Source organism: Meles meles, chromosome 1 (genome assembly GCF_922984935.1).
Source record: "Meles meles chromosome 1, mMelMel3.1 paternal haplotype, whole genome shotgun sequence".
In the NCBI taxonomy this organism is placed as follows: Eukaryota; Metazoa; Chordata; class Mammalia; order Carnivora; family Mustelidae; genus Meles; species Meles meles.
Window position 1 is genome coordinate 205,289,337 of NC_060066.1, and position 16,607 is coordinate 205,305,943.

The following is a 16,607-nucleotide window of genomic DNA, read 5'->3' on the forward strand; positions in this document are numbered from 1 at the left end:
CCATCAGGCTCAAAAGCCCAGGACTTTTCTTCTACAGCCTAGTGACCCCGGGGAGGAAGGGGAGTGCGGAATCTGAACGTGCTTCTGGGCGGAGTCCCAGGCTGGTCACGTTCACGGGCGCCGGGCCCCAGGCTGACAGCAACAGAGAGGCACACAGTAGGACCCCCAGCCACAGCGGAAGCACGCACGGACTCCACCTGCCCCTGGGGCCCTCGGCTCCTGCCTACCTGGCTGGCCCGGAGCTCACTCTCCGTGGCCTGCAGGCTCCTCTCCAGGGTAGCCACCTGGTCCAGGGCGGCCCGGCGCTCCCGCTCGCTGCGCCGCACACTCTCCTCCTGTTCCGCCAACTGCGCCTGTGCCCCGCTCAGCCGGCCGTCCACCCCTCGCCGGGCTGCGGACCCCCAGCCCCGTCAGGCCCGGCCTGGCCCGGCCGCCAGACGCCTGGCCTGCCCCGCCTCTCCAACCCACCACAGGGCCCTCAGGGGTCTGCCCGTCTGGACACATGGAGTGGGGCTGACCAGAGAGGGCACCCCAAAGGAGACAGGTCCCCAACTCAGGTCACGGTGGCCAGGGCTGGGATGCAGGAGCGGTTCGGGCCAATCCCACAGGTCCCACCACGGCTGCTAAGAGCAAAGAGAGCAGAGCGAGGACCTGGGGGTGGACACTCACCTTCTTCACTCTCGGCCACAGCCTTCTGCAGCTGCCTCACCCGTGACGTTGCGTTGTCCCTCTCTGCCTCCATCTCGGCCAGCTGGCGACTCTGGGTGCTCATCTGAGCCCGAAGCTCGTCCTGAGGCCCCAGCATCCGGGGGAAGGGAAGACCTCTGATCTGACAACCCGCAGGACCCCGCAGGACCCCGCAGGACCCCGGGTGCCTGGTTCCCTCTCTAGCCGCTCACACCCAGCCTCACCCGTTGTCTCTGCGTGCTCCGTAGCTCCTGCAGGAAATCCCGGAGGGCCCCCCGCACCGCCTCAGGGTCCAGGTCTGGGGATGCCGGGGAGGTGGCAGGTCCGGGGGATGGTGGCTCAGACCCAGGGCTGTGTTCCAAGGGGCTGGGGCTATAGAGCCCTTCGCCGCTTCCTAGGGAAGGAGGCACGCTTAGCGGTGCGGGAGCCCTGGCCTCTCCTGCCTGGAAGGGCCCTGCGGGCTCTGTGTGCACCGCCTCCCTCACCTTGCCGCACCCAGCAGTTCACAGGAGCTTCCCGCACTATGCTAGGGCTCTCCCCCTTTTGCGGAACGCTTCCCAGCCCCCACGGCCCTCAGAATAAGACCCAACTTCCTTGCCACCACACAGAGGCCCTGCTGCTCACCCTAGCACAGCCCTCTCACTTTTACAAGCGGTCCATTCCACATCACCCTCAGGTCCCAGGTTCTAGAACATTCCCTCTTCCCTTCTCTCCCCCTGGCTTCGCTCTGCCTGGCCCATTCCTTTAGGCCTGCTCCCCAGAGGTGTCCCCAATCCCAGGCTGGGTTGGGGTGAGCTCATCACCCCCTCATGAGGCACCGAGATCTGTCTCCCCACCCAGACCAGGAGCACTGCGAGGGCTGCACCCCCAGGGCCCAGTCCAAGGGTGGACACTCCACTCCCGTGACATCTCCCTGCACGGAGGGCACGCACTGGCTCTTCTGGCACCCTAGTCCACCTTTGTGATAATTCTCTGAGAAGGACCATCGTCCCCCCTGCACAGGCTGGATGGGCTCAAAGCAGTTAAGGGATTTGTTTGGTCACAAAACTGGGACGATCCCAAGCTGAGATGGGGAACCAGGTAAAGCCCTATTTCCAGGCAGAAAGATGAACTCTTGCTTTAAGAGGCAGGAGGGGCAGTGCGCACAGAGACAGGGTGGCACCTGGAGGCCAACCTTGGAACTGCAGGGCAGGGGGTCAGCCTGCCCCCCAGCATCCTGTTGCTTCTGTCTCCATTGATATAATAAAATATAATTAATTTTTGTATGTTGACCTTGTTTCCAGCAATCTTACTAAAGTTTCTTATTTGTTCTAACAACTGATTGTAGCTTTCCTATATTTTTTACATAGGAAAATCATGTGATCTGTAAATAACGGCAAGTTTGTTTCTCCCTTCCTGAACCTTACCATGGTAATTCTATGTTGTTGTTTTTTTTTAATATTTTATTTATTTGACAGAGAGAAATCACAAGTAGGCAGAGAGGCAGGCAGAGAGAGAGGAGGAAGCAGTCTCCCCGCAGAGCAGAGAGCCCGATGCGGGGCTCCATTCCAGGACCCTGAGATCATGACCTGAGCCGAAGGCAGAGGCTTTAACCCACTGAGCCACCCAGGCGCCCCTAATTCTATGTTTCTTACCATAGTGTGCTGGCTAGGACCTCTGAGACTTCCCGAACAATATTAAATAGAAGGATTAAATGTAGTATTTGCTATAGGGTTTTGAAGATCTAGTTTATCAGTTAAGGAAATCTTTTTCTAGTTTTCCCAGAGTCTGGATCATAATTGGATGTTGTATTTTATCAGATGCTTTCTCTGCATCTATTTTGATGGCCTTTCTAACCATCTTTAAGTGTACAGGTCAGCGGCATCAATTATATTCACAATGTTGTATGTCTATCACCACTGTTCCCAAAGCTTCTCCATCACCCCTGTCTGGGGTTGAACTATGTCCCCCCAGCACTAATAGGTTGAAATTCTAACCCCTGGTACCTGAGAGTGTGAATTTACTTGGCAGTAGGGTTGTTGCAGATGTAATTAGTTCAGACGAGGTCCTGGTGGAGTAGGGTGGGCCCCTGATCCAGCTCAACTGGTGTCCCAATATAGAGGGGAAATCTGGACACACACACTAGGCCTCCATGTGAAGGCTGGAGTTCTGCTGCCACACGCCTAGGAACTATAAGCAGCCAAGAGGCCAGAAACAGACCCTTCCCTAGGGACTTCAGAGGGTGCGAGGCCTGGCCAACACCTTGATCTCAGACTTCTGGCCTCCAGAACCGTGAGACACAAATTTCTGTTGCCTAAGACACTCAGTTCACAGTACTTTGTTTTGGCCAAGCAAACGAATGCGCACAACCTCAAACAGAAACTCGGTACCCACTAAGCAATAACTCCCAATGCTCCCCTTCCCCCCGTGCTGGGCCCTGGGGACCCCACATCTACTTTCTGCCTCCATGAAATGTGTCTTCTCGAAGCATTTCGTATAAGCCTGAATCATACTACACTTGCCCTCTCATGACTGGCTTCTTTCACTTAGCATAACGTCAAGACTCATCCATGTTGTAACATGTCAGAATGTCATTGTCTTTCAGAGAGAGAGAGTAAGAGTGCGAGCAGTGGGGAGTGGGGGTGGCAGAGACGGGAGAGAGGGACACAGAGAATCCCAAGCAAACCCTGCTCAGTGCAGGGCCCGATGCAGGGCTTGATCTCGTGACCGTGAGATCATGACCTGAGCCGAAGTCAAGAAGAGTCCAACGCTTAACTGACTGAGCCACCCAGGCGCCCCCGGCGTTGCGTTTTAAAGCTGAATAACGTTCCTCTGTATGGATATACCACATTTTGTTTATCCGTTCATCTGTCGATGGAGACACCGGCCGCTTCCACCCTTTGGCTACGGTGAATAATGCTGCTACGGGTACACACTTAACCTGTTCCAGTTCCCTTTTCCAGTTCTTTTGGTTATAACCTAGGGGTGGAACTGTGCGGGCCCACGGTAATCCTAAATTTTCCGAGGAACTGCCAACGATCTTCTACGGCAGGTAGAAGTACATTCTCACTACCAACATCCCTTGATACATTTGTCCTTACCGATTCGGAGCCCTTACTACCACCCAGAACATTCTCTATTTCATTTATACACCGCATTTACTGTCTGCGGCTCCCATCCCCAGACTGCAAACTCCGTAAGAGCCGAAATGCTAGTCGTTCTGTCTACTGCTCCGTCCAAGTGTATTCAGCACATAGTAGGTGCTTAATAAATACTGAGTAACTGAATGAATGTGATCCTGGGGCTGTATCTGTGGGTTTGAAGAGGCAAGGACTCAGTATCCCACAGTCAACTGCCCGCAGGGCCAAGACGGTGCTGGTTCTATTCTAGGTCCTAGGAATCAAGATTAGGTCAGGCAGAGACCAGGTGGATGCTCACACCCCCTGAAGTTACAGGGCTGACATTCCCAAGGTCACTGGGAGCAAATGGGACTGGAAGGAGGTCTGAAGGAGTTGCTGGAAGGGCTTAGGCTGGTGTGTATCTGTCTGGCTGTGATGTTGTGGCTGTGATGTCACAAGCCTAGAATGGAGGTGTGTCAAGCTAGGGGTGGGAGACTGCAGAGGATGGGGTGTTGATGGGGAGACGGTGAGCATCGATTCTATTAGATGGAGCCCCAAAGACTTGGAGTCAGGGGCCTTAAGACGCATCACCATCACCCCCTTAAAAACGAAGCAACAAAGGGAGCACAGCTCAGCAAAGGGAAGGAACCTCGCAGGCTCCCCAAAGGGAAGGAAAGTGACCTGAGGGCGGGATTGAGACTCGGCGTCCTGGCGAGGTACAGCCCGCCCCCAACGGGCTCTCGGGTGGAGCCCAACTAGATGGGGTGTGGCCAGAGGCGGAGACTCCACAAGCGGCCCCCCCTCCCCCCCCCCCACTTGCCCTCTGCCCTCTGCTCTCTGCTCACCTCCAGCGGGCGCACTCCGGGCGGGGGACCCGGGCGAGGGCAGCGGGGCCGGGCTGGGGGAGCGCCCCAGGCCCAGGCCCCGGCGCAGGGCTGAGCGCAGGCCGCCCAGCTGGGCCTCAGCTGCGCGCCGCTGCGCCTCCACACGGGCCAGCTCGGCCTCCAGGCCTTGAGCCCGACCTTCCGCCGCGCTCAGCCGCAGCCCCAGCTCCGCGGCCTCGGCCCGCACCGCCTCCAGCTTCAGCTCCAGGCTGCGGCCGTGGTCCAACTGCTGCTTCTCAGCACTGCGCGCCTCCTCCAGGGAGCCCAGCAGGCCTCGCTCTCGGGCCCGGAACTCGCCCTCTTGCTCCTGCAGCTTCCTCTGGGCCCCCTGGAGCTAGAACAGGCAAGGCCGAGAGGTGGTGGTCAGCAGGCCCAGCCTGGAGCAACCCCCCCCCCCCCCCCAGCAAAAGCGGCTTGCACAACACCTGGTTTTTAGTGGTCCCCACTCAGGCAGGCTGTGCAGGAACATCCCCGGGAGTGTGGGAGTTAACTGTTAGAATTTGTTTTTTCTCTTCCGTGTATATGCCTTGTAATATACACAGTTTCTTAGCAATAAACGAACAGCCAACACTTACATAAATAGGACTTATCAGTGCCAGGCACTAAATACTTTGCAAAAAGCTCCAATTACCACTATGAATCATCCCCGTTTTACGAATGAGGAAACTGAGTCACACAGCAGTTGTATAACTTAACCCAAGGCCACACAGCTACTAAGTTGAGAGCCAGGATTCAAAGCCAGGCACACAGGCTCCACGGGCTGTTCTTTTAACTATGAGCTCATACTGCCTCTCTGTGCACATAATTTATCAATAAATCACACAACAGGGCATGTACTAAAAAATTATTTTCTGACGGGGTGCACGGTCACACACACAGCACTCTGATTTAGGGAATAAGTCAACCCCTCACGGTCATTAGTTTCACCAGAAGCCACCACTTACGGAGGTCCTGGAAGCCAGGACCTATGCCAGGGCCCCCATCCCACGAATGCTCTGAAGCACAGAGAGGTCAAGTGACTTAGTCAAGGTCACACAGTAGATTCACTACAGGGAAACAGCCAGAAAAGCAAAACGGAAAAAGCGCAGGCCTTGGAATCAGACAGACCTGGGTGGCCGTGTGCCTAAGTGTCTGGGTGTCTGTGTGAAATGGGGCTTAGCATACCTACCTCCCGAGGCAGCTGGGAGATTCAAACCCAGTTACGTCTACAGAGCTCCCCCTCACCTCCCGGCCCCTGCTACACAGTTCTCGCAGTTGTTATTACTATTATACCTGGGGAGGAATTTCAAAGAGTGGGGGACAGGGACAAGTCCTAGGGAGGGACCTCTCAGAGCGACTCCAGCACCGGAGTCCCCACCTACTTCTCGTTGATGGGAGGAAGCACAGGGCACCCCAACTGTCTCCTAAGACCCTCCCCATCCACGCAGCCCGCGCCCATCCGAGTTACCTCCTGCCGCATGGCCTCCAAGTTGGCCTCGCCCTTCAGCAGCTTCTGTCGGAGGCCCAGGGCCTCCCGCCGGCCCTCCTTTTCTGCCCGCTCGCCCAGCGTCAGGCGACCCTGCAACTCCACTAGCTCCCGGCCCAGCCTGGCGTTCTCACTGTCCAGGATCTTCATCTGTGAGAGGCAGTGGACACCGGGAGGACCTTGAACCCATTCTCAGCCTCCATAGCCCCTTCTAGCCCAACATATTGACAGTCTGTTCAACTCTGCCCCATACCTTGCCCGGCCCAGGCCCTCCGGGGGGGCACTCAGGACCCGTGCTCTAAGGACACAAACATTACACCACCTCGGATCCACTGGGAATCTGCCCCAGATAACTTCACCAAGCTCCAGCCATGCCTGGCACCTGGGCACCGAGGACCTCCACTGACCGCCTCATCGTAACCACTCACCGTGGGGAGGGGCAGACCCCTGTCGGAAGCGGAACTCTGGAGGGCAGGAGGCACAGCTTCCTGGCCCCCTTCTCTGCAGGGATGCCTGACTTTTATGGTGTACTTACCACGTGTCCACCCCTGTTCTAAGCACTTTAATTGTACGAACTCATTTCATCTTCACACAATTCTATACGGACAAGTACTAACATTATCCTTATCGAACAGACAAGAAAACTAAAGCTCAGAGAAGAGAAGTGACTTGTCCAAAGTCACACAGCCCACAAGCAGCAGACTGGGAGTCGACAAGCAGAATGCAGAGGTAAGTTCTAAGCCCCTGTTTCCCCAGAGGAGCAGGTGGGGAGTCAGGCCCGGAGGGAAGGGAACAGAGATCATGCCGTAGCACCCGAAGCCCCCAGCGAGAGCCTGGCGCACACACACACGCCTTTCTTTCGGGGACTCCCATGGCTTCCCAGGACTTCCACCGAGCAGGAAGGGGGCTGAAGGAGTGGTGGGGGCGCCGGTGGGAGATGAAGAGGACTTGGCTGTCAGGCTGTGCTAGCTCTGGGCAAGGTGGAGCCGAGGAGCCCACCGGGGCCGTCGCCTGCTCTGCAAGTCTTCTGGGAAGGCCTGAGCCAACGATGGTTTTTATATGTTTAAATAGTTGGAAATGGTTCGTTTTTAAATGGCTGGAAGAAAACCAAAGAGGAACAACATTTCTTACACGTGAAAAATGATGTAAAATTCGAATTTTGGTGTCCAGACACAAAGTCGGAATCGAACGCATGCCCACGCGTCTCTGTGCCGTGCGGGGCTGCTTTCCCGCTCCGATGGCAGAGCTGGGTGGTTACGACAGACCGTGCCGCCGGCAATGCCAGAAATATTTACTGCCGGGCTCTTTGCAAAAGATGTTTGCAGCTGCGGCTCCATCTCACTGGGTCTGTACCTCTAGGTGTTCGAGGACTGCTTTGAGATTTGGACAAGACCTCCAGACCCTCTCCTGGGAGAAAGGTGAGTGACTACTTACACAAATGTACACATATACACACACACACACACTCACTTTTGCACACAGTTTCAGGGGTTCTTAAGTCGGAAAGGCTTGTTAGAGGTCAAGGCCCTGGTTTTGCAGATGTGGGGGCCCAGGCTCCACAAACGGGGTGCTGCTGGTCCAGCAGCAAGAGCGCAGGGACGGTACCTGCCGCCGGAGCTCCTGCAGCTCCCTGCGGGCCTCCAGTCGGGAGCGCTCCACCTCCTGCAGCCCGGCCCGCAGCTCCTCGGCCTCCTTGCCCACGGCCACCCGCGCGTCCGCGAGCAGTGCCAGCTTCTGCTCCTTGTCCTCGTTGGCAAGCTTCAGGCTGGCGTGGGGAGGCAGAGGTCAGAGGCGGCCACCGGTCCGGGGAAAAGTACAGGGTGTGCATCTACACAGAGGCTGTTCCCTGATCCCTCGAGTGCGTCCGGCCGGCTCTCGGCCCAGAGGTGCCCCGAGTGCTACTTGCCCACAGGGCCCCTCCTGAGCTGAGCCCTGGAGGGCCAGGGGCCAGGTCCGAGGCCATAAGGGGCAGGCCAGTGACTCCAAGGTTGGGGCTAGTCTCTGGGGTGACACCAACAGGTGGGGTCAGAGTCTGGACCCAGCCTTGCCTTCCGCTACCTTTCCCTTTCTTTCAGATAGGAAAATCACCTAAAACCCCCCAAGCGCCTAGCTCCAGGGCCAAAGACTCCCCATCTGTGTGATTTCCCCAGAACCGCGGGGGTGAAGTTAGCTTCCAGGGACGAGATCCAGCGTGAAGGACTCAGGGCAGGTCCCCTCCCGTTGCCCCACCTGATTCGTTCGCTCTCGGCCTTCTTCACGGCGGCCCGCAGCTCCTCGTTGGACCGCCGCAGGGCCTCGCGCTCCTGGACGCCCTCGCTCAGGCTGCGCCGCAGCTCGCTGGCCTCCTGGCGCTGGGCCTCGCGGCCATCCTGCCCCTCCCGCACCTTGCGCTGGGCCTCCAGCAGCTCCCGCCGCAGCCCGTCCCGGGCATCCTCCAGCAGGCGCAGCTGCGTCCGAAGCTCTTCTGCCTGGGAGGGTGCCAGGCCGTCACGGGACAGGGTACCGGCTCCGCTCCAGCTGGGACGTGGCCGAAACCAGCCCACACTCCTGTTCCTGGCCACGGGCACCTGCCGCCTCCCTCTGTAGCCACTGAGACCACACGTGAGTTCTCATTTGGCACAAAGCATGATGGAGTTAGTGGTGTTTGGGCCTGGATCTTTGCCCCTGGGATCTTTCGACGGAGGGACACCCAAGAGGCCTGGGACCCGCCTAGTGCCCTGAGTCCCGCATGTACACCCCAAGGACTCCATAAATGCTTACTGCCTCCTTTCTGCATTGGCTGTTCAATTGCTCTCACACGCGGGGACAAATCTCACACTCTTCTAGACCCCAGCAGGCCAGGCCCCAGTGGCATTCAGTGCGCTGCCCGGAAGAGGGGGGACAGCTCACCTCGCGCGCGGAGGATTCCCGCTGCCTGTCCAGGTTTTGGGCCTGTTCTTGTAGCCTCTTCACCTCCTGGGCGTGGGCAGCAGTGGCCTCCTCCAGCTCGGCCCGCAGGTCCCGCAGCTCGGATGTCAGGGCGTTCACGGTGCTCTAGGACAGGCGGGCTCCTCAGACTTGCTGCCACCGTAGCCCTCCCCCGGCTGCTCCCGGTGGGGCCAGCTCAGCTGTCCACCTTCAGCTCCAAACACGGCCCTTCCTGCCGCCCGGCCAGACCACCTTACTGGTCCCTCGATGCCCAGTGAGTGCTGTCCCCGCAGCTGCTTTCTCCCCCAGGCTAGGATTCACCGAGCAGAGCTCGGCGGCCTCCCTCTGATGGGGACTCCCAAGGAAGGGCTGAAGCTTCCCCCACAGCCCAGAGGCTTCTCCAGGGCAGAGCCATGCACCCCACGCCTTAGACAGGGGGCCCCTCCAGGCAGGGCCATGCCTCCCAGCTGAGATGGAGGCCCACCTGCCTAGCCTGCCCTACCCGGTCCTGCTCCTGCCGGCTCTGAGCATCTCTCTTCTGCCGCTCCATCTCCAGGGAGATGGCAGCCAGGCTGTGCTGTGTGCCCAGCAGCTTCTCTGACAGTGCCGTCTTCTCGGACTCCTTCAGGGACAGGGCCTGGGCAGGGCAGGGAGCAAAGAGGCTTGGGACTTGGCGGGTCATGGGGGCATGCTCGGGCCTTGTCCCCACCCTCCCCTGGGAAATGTGCCCACTGCAGGCTTGGTACCTCATCTGGGTCACTGCAGGTGGACCCAGGGCAGCGGTGTACACACACCCCTTCTATGGCCCCAGAAAAGGGCACAACAGCCGTACAGTAAGTCTGGACACGGACACAACTTAGAAATCTCCCTAACTGGCCGCCAACAATCCTTGCCCTTCATCACTCCCCTTTTACAGATGCGGAAACGGACTCAAGAGGTAAAGTGACTTGCTCAGGGGAACACGGCTAATGAGGAGATGGATGCTATCTAGTCTGACTCCATCACGACATTACGGGTAAGTCAGGAGTTCGTTCTCCTGAGGAGGGTCCACTGATAGATGTGGGTCTCACGGGGACTGCTCCGATCTGGGAGCACCTGGGCCAGCCCACCGTGGCAGAAGGGATGGCGGACCGTGGGTCCGCTTTCCTGGAGCCAGGGCTCACCGCATCACAAAGGCAGTGCCCCTCGGTGAGTTCCCACCACGCACCAGGCGTGGCTGACCACGGGGCTCAGCAAGGCTTTACCCATCTGCAGGAGAGGACCCTGAGACCCAGAGAGGGACTCCCAGCTCCTAGCTGCTGGGTGGCTGAGCAGGGACCGGCCCCAGAACAGGGGCTCCCTCAGGCAGCCGTGGAGGCCACACCAAGGCTCACGAACCTGCTGCTTCTCACTCTCGGCCAGGAGGAGGCCCTCGTCCCGCTCCTGCTGCAGGCCCGCGATCTCTTCGCTCAGCTCCTCCTTCTCCGCCTCCAGCCGCGCCAGCAGCTCCTCCCGCTCCCGCTGCAGCTGGTTCTGCAGCTGGGCCCGCTCGGCTTCCAGCTCCCGCCAGGCTGCCTCCTGTGGGCCAGGCCCAGGCACCTGTGACCCCTCAAGGCTCGGCCCATGCAGCAAGAGCCACTTGTAGGCCAGACCCTGAGGGGCAGGGCAGGTGACCCGGTAACTACAAGGCAGGGTGAGTGATGAGGGCTGTGACGGGGACACACCAGGGCTGTGCAAGCCCCGGGGAGTGGCAGCAGCCTGGCCTGGGAGTCAGAGAACATTTCCCAAAGGAGAGATGGGCAGTGGTCAACCAGGTCAAGAGAGAAAAGAAACAGAGCCCCAGGCCCAGAGTCCGGCCCCAGAGATGGCCTGGAGGCTAGAGAGAAACTGATGCACTGTTTAAGGTCCCTGGAGCTTGTACTACAGCGGGACATGGTGAGCAAAGGAACCAGAGTCCCCAGGCAGCCGCCAGGCCAGGCCAGGCCCTGTGGGCTGTAAGGGGACGTTGGCCAATTCTGAGAACAGTCAGGGCAATAGAGAGCCTCAAGTCAGGGCAACGAGAAATAATCCGAATTTGGGACTAAGGAGTTGTTCAAAGCTATGGAAGAGGGACGGGCATGGGGGCTCGGGTAGAGAGGAGCTGGGTGCGCTGTGAGGGACAAAGGGGGCCAGGGGACAGCAGAACAGCTGGCCTGACGAGTGCAGATTTGGTGACATTAAGAGGCCAAGTCAGAAGGTGCAGGAGGAGTCAGAGAGGACGCAGGAGTTTGGCTCCCTAGAGAGTGGGCAGGTGGGTAGGTAGAACCCACAGAGAAAGAAAGGCCCCCTCGGGGTCCCAGGCAGGTCCCTGGCCCCGGCACTAGGCCCCACCAACTAGTGCAAAGTAGACACAAGTGACCCTTCTGCGAGTGCTTTGCTGCCACCGGCGGAGAAGTGAGACGCACACCTGCCCCAGTCCAAGAAGACTACGGGGGGGACGTGGTGCCCCTCGGGTGCCCTGAACCTCTGTCGGAGGCAGCCCTGTCCAACACGGGTGACTCGGCAGCCCTGCCCCCGGGCCTGCTCTGGATGGTATCTCAGGGCCATAACAAGAGAGGAGCACTTATGAAATGCCAGTCACTAGGCTAAACCCTTTCTACGGATTACCCCGCCTCATCCTCACAGTATCTACAGTCTCGTTGTCCCCACTGTTACAGACGGGGAGATGAAGGCCCCTCAGGTAACCTAACCAGGATGTGGCCAAGATCAGGTCCCAACCCAGGCAAGGAAATTCTAGAACCAGTGTTCTTAGATAGCTCTGTTCTGTCTTCTAGTAACCTGGCTCTCTGTCCTTCTATGTGCTCAGGCTCCAGAGCGGTCTTTCATAGGCAGACAGCACTTCTTAGCAAATGAAAATGCTTTCCTACTGTACGTTGGGTCAGCATTTCCCAACTGCGGCTCTGGATCGCCTGCAAAAGGGTCACCAGGGCTGAACCAGACGTGGGGCCTGGGCAACCGTGCGTTCCAGAAGGCATATACCCAGTGGCTTCTCTCAGCGGCCCCTAGGGTCCCTGGAACAGAGATGAAGTTCCATTTCACAGATTCGGGGACTGATGCAGAGTGAGAAGGAGAAGTTCTCTGAGCTCACAGAGGAGAGACGGGTGCAGAGTCCTGCCCGCCCCAACCAGCTGCCCGAACCTTCTCTCGCTGCAGTCGTTGCAAGTCCTCCTCGTGGGCCGTCCGCTGCTCCCGTAGAGAGGCCTGGGCCTCCCGCTCCGCCTGCACCAGCTTCCGTGCCATCAGCTCCCTGTCCAGAGCCGCCTTCTGCTCTGCAATTGTCATCTGTTGCCGCAGGCCTGCCAGCTCCCCTGCACGGGAGGGGCGGGAGGAGGGGACACGCTCGGGTCAGAACCTCCCTGTGGGCCAGCAGACTCAAGCCAGATGAGCCAGGCGGGCAGAATCCCAGAGCGGAGAGGCTCCACCTGGGATCTGAGCTGAGCTGCCTTGGAGAAGCTTCTTACCCTCCCTGGGCCCGATTCCCCATCTGCCACATGATTCCACTGGCCCTGTCCCCTCCCTATCTAGCCAGAAAGGCATCAAAGGAATGAAATGACATGAGGAAGACCCCCTGGATAGGGAGGTTAGCAAAATACTACCACCCCCATAATGGACTGAGTGCTTACGAGGGCTCAGACTCTTGGGTGAACCCGTGAGAGCTACTCTCACTGCAGCTTCACGGTAACACCCGGGTAGCTGACCTCGTGCCTGACCTACAGAGGAGGGAGTGGAGGCTCAGAGGAGACGGGTAATTCCCCAAAGCCAAACAGCTTTCCATACGGCATCTCCTCGAATGACTGATGGCTACAAACGTGCCTGGTGGGCTGTCAGCACCAATGGATGTGACCATGGGGAAGCCACCCCCCACTGTGGACAATCTAAAAGCCATCTCCTGGGTGGGGAGCCCACCAGAGCCTCTCTCGGCATTTCCCTTCCTGGTTCTGTCTGGCCCAGGGAGATGTGGACGCGAAAGCTAATTTTCGTGGCCCAAGCAGATGCCTGGTCAAGGCTTATTGAGCAAGAGGAAGCCCTGAGTTCAGATACTGGACGGGGAACGTGGAGGGAAGCAGGGCTGTGCAGGGGGGTGGGCTGAGAGAGTCCACGGCTCCGTGGAGAACTCAGACCTAAGTGCCCTGGTGACGAGAAACAGCCACCGCTGGCCGAGCCAGGCACTGCACCAAGGTGTTCCCGTGCTTTTCTCGCCGCATCCTAGCAACAGCCTTAGAAGGTGAGTGTTAGCACTGCTCACTGTCTGATGAGGAACCTGTGGCCCAGAGAGGGAAGGGGCTTGCCCGAGAAAGCTCGGATCTAAGTGGCAGCCGCAGGACTGGAACTCAGGTCAGCCAGACTCCAAAGCCAGCGCTCCCAACTTCTGGTGACCCCAGGACCCGACAGGTTACAGCCTGGGCTGGAGCCTGGAGTTCCCCACCCCCCACTCAGGACCCCCCCATACCGGTCAGGGCTTCCTTGGCCAGCAGCAGGGCCTGGCCGTCGGCTTCCAGCTGCTCCCGGCGGGCCTCGAGCTGCGCCAGCTGCCGCTGCACCTCGAACAGGCTATTCTCCAGGGCTTCCTTCTCCAGGCTGCAGCACACACAATCCGAGGTCTTGGGACTCAGCTTCCCAGGCCCCAGGAAACGGTGACTCCCGGGGCGTGGCCAGCCGTGGGCCAGGTGCCAACCTACCTGCTCAGCCAGGCCCACGCTCCCTGGGGAACCCAGGGCCCTAGCTAGGACATGCTGGCAAGCCTGGGTCCTAAGTAACCATCCCTGCGGGCCAATGCCAGGGTGTGGCTGGTCACAGCGAGGCCCCAGGCAGACCCCCAGGGTGGCGTGGAGCCCAAGGGCCTTACCGTAAGCGAGTGGCCTCCTCCGACAGGGTCCGGCCTTCTCGCTCAGCGGCCGCCAGCTGCACCGCCAGGCCGGCCCGCTCCTTGGCCAGTGCCTCCTTCTCCCGGGCCGCCCGCTCCAGCGCCTCCACCTGCCGCTGCGTCTCCCTCCGCGCCTGCTCCAGCTCGTGCTCCCGCCCGCTCAGCTGCCGGGAGAGCTGCCCCCCACCCCCGCCAAGGCACTATGAGCACAGCTCCCCGAATCTCCCAGCTGTTCACCAAGTAGCACCCCAAGCCTGAGCCCAACCCCGCCCCGGCCAGGCAGGTGGGAGATCTAGGTTTAAGCCCAGGCTGGACCCTGATGTGCTATGAGTCCCTGGGACAAGTCACAGCCCTCTCTGGACCCGCAACGTACATGCGTACCAAAGCACATAAGCGTCCTCACGCAGTTTGGGGGTAACTTTCTGGAGGAGCTGAATATACAAAACAGACTCGGAGTGGAGACCTGGAGCCCTGCTCCCTGTGCCCCATGGCCCATCCCCTAGAGCCCCTTCCCAAGAACCCGGGCCCCCAGCACAGATGCTGTCAAAAGGTCCCTGGATCCCTAAAGCCCTAAGATGCCTTCCAGCTGTGTTCTACAGTCTAAGATTCCAATTCAAAAATTCTCTATCTGGTATCGTATCGTGAATTCTTACTGAGCAGCAAGGTCTCCATCTACCAAGTGCTTACCCGGTGTATACTTCAGAACAATCCTTTATGATGAGAACTGTTAGCCCCATGTTACAGAGGGGGAAACTGAGGCATAGGGAGGTTGGGTAGCTTGCCCAAGACTCCAGCAAGCAAAGGGAGGGCTGGATTTAAACCCAGAATCAAGCTCCTGGGCCTGGGAGTTAGGCCAGCACCGGCTGCAGGGGGCTGGGAGCCTGAAAGCCCCTTCCACCTGCTCCCCCTCGCCCCGCCCCCACACCCACCTGGGCCAGCTGCTCCTGCAGCCGGGAGCGCTCCTGGCGCAGCGCGGGAAGCTGGAACTCCAGGGCCTCCCGGGCCTGCTCTGCCACCCGCAGGGAGCCCTGCAGGCCCTGCTGCTCCACCTCCTGCTCCAGCCGCAGCTGCTGCAGCCGCTCCTGCTCCTCCCGCGCCAAGGAGGCCTCCTGCTCCACCTGCCGCTGCCGGCCCAGCAGGGCGGCCTTCTCCTCTTCGAGCTGCGGCAGCCGGGCGGCAGCAGAAGGAGCAGGTCGGCTCAGCCCCTCCACCTACGGAAGGGGTTCCCACCCAGGACCAAGGATGCCCCCTCCTCTCCACCCACTGCCCACCCCGACCAGCCCAGGGGAGGCCCCATGGGGAGAAAGGGTGGTCCCTCGGGCGTGTGGACAGAAAAAGGGGCAGCAACCAGGACAGGCGCAGGGCTAGAGGTGTACAAGGAGGCAGGCCCCGAGGCAGGGGGTGGGGACCGAGGGGCACGAGGCAGGGGGGTCCCGCTGGCACCAGCCTACCTGGGCGACAAGGCGGTTCAGACCCAGCTTGTCCTGCGCGAGGCTTTCGTTGAGGGCACTCAGCTTGGACAAGGAGTCCCGCAGCGAGGCCTCCTCCACTCTCAGCTTGGTCACCGAGAGCTCGAGCTCCACGCGGCCGGCCTCCGCCTGTGGGGCCAGGGCGGCCAGGGATGGTCAGAGGGGAGAGGTGGAGAGAGAAGGGAGCCGGGGGGAGACAGGAAACGATGCTCAGAGACAGGGAGATGGGAGAGGGTAGAGATTGGAGGCAGGAGTGTGGGGTGGCACAAGAGGCGGGGGGGGGGGGCCCTCCGAGATGGTGGGGTGGGGGGGCGAGAGAAGACATGACATGAGACGGAAAACCACCAGCGAGGAAGGCCTGCTGCCTTCGAAGCTACGCAAAAGCCACACACGGCAAAGCGGTGTGGGAGCAGGCGAACCCCAGCTCGTGCAGGGCGGGGCCAGGGCCAGAGGGTCCCTCAGAGTAGGGTCTAGGGGGGCACTGTCAGGACCCAGACTATGGGGCGGGCAGGCACCCACCAAGGACAGCGCCCCTGGCTCCCACAGTCCCCAGGACCTGCATCTGGAGATGGGACGGGCTGACCCGAACGACAGGCACTGGCCCAGGAGCATGTGGAAAGGCAAGGGACAGGACCACGAATAGAGGGTGGGGTGTGAGGTCAGCCTGTGGTCCGGGAACAAGGGCTCAGCCCGAGGCCAGCCTGGCGACGGGGTCAGTCTGTGGCCAGAGTGAGGAGGCCTAGGGCCCTGGGGGAGGGACGGGTTAGTGGTGGTGCCACCCCGGGGGTCCCACCTTGGTCAGCGCCTCGGCCACCTCGGCCTTCTCCGCCTGCAGCATGTCCCGCTGCAGCGCGGCAGAGCTCAGCGCCTCCCTCACGGCCACCAGCTCCTTCGCCAGCCCCGAGCGCTTCCCTTCCAGCTGCTCTAGCTGTCTGTGGCTGTGGGACAGAGGGTGCCGGCCGGGCCTGAGACAGGAGCCCTGGAGGCCAGAGCCTTACTCAAAAGAAGAGCCAAGCCCTCTGCTTCGGGCTCTGTGACTCCGGGCCTCGGTTTTCACATCTGCAAAATGGGGTAACAGCTGCCTCATGAAGTTGTTGTAAGGATACAGGACCTACTGAACACGTAGTGCTTGGAACAGTGCCTGACATAGCTCCCCTCCAACAGCTGGCAGAAACGTGAATGATACCGAGTACCACGAGGTACTAACCAGCACCA

The 16,607-nt window shown here is 59.8% G+C and overlaps 1 protein-coding gene across 3 annotated transcripts in view; it reads right to left on the reverse strand.

Annotated features, from left to right (window-relative positions):
- The window catches only part of CROCC (ciliary rootlet coiled-coil, rootletin), a 40,236-nt gene that overhangs the window by 5,655 nt on the left and 17,974 nt on the right, over positions 1-16,607 (reverse strand). For all 3 annotated transcript variants that reach the window (XR_006818645.1, XM_046007766.1, XM_046007767.1), the window contains 16 exons: positions 16,186-16,330; positions 15,375-15,521; positions 14,853-15,083; positions 13,906-14,099; positions 13,510-13,637; positions 12,198-12,367; positions 10,419-10,598; positions 9,544-9,678; positions 9,024-9,167; positions 8,364-8,602; positions 7,740-7,899; positions 6,117-6,284; positions 4,631-5,003; positions 912-1,081; positions 670-790; positions 228-391 (listed from right to left, as the gene is read on the reverse strand). Coding sequence is in view for 2 of the 3 variants with exons in the window: in XM_046007766.1 (XP_045863722.1) it covers positions 228-391; positions 670-790; positions 912-1,081; positions 4,631-5,003; positions 6,117-6,284; positions 7,740-7,899; positions 8,364-8,602; positions 9,024-9,167; positions 9,544-9,678; positions 10,419-10,598; positions 12,198-12,367; positions 13,510-13,637; positions 13,906-14,099; positions 14,853-15,083; positions 15,375-15,521; positions 16,186-16,330 (2,869 nt within the window). In the remaining variant the exon portion in view is untranslated. The remainder of the gene's footprint in view (positions 1-227; positions 392-669; positions 791-911; positions 1,082-4,630; positions 5,004-6,116; positions 6,285-7,739; positions 7,900-8,363; positions 8,603-9,023; positions 9,168-9,543; positions 9,679-10,418; positions 10,599-12,197; positions 12,368-13,509; positions 13,638-13,905; positions 14,100-14,852; positions 15,084-15,374; positions 15,522-16,185; positions 16,331-16,607) is intronic.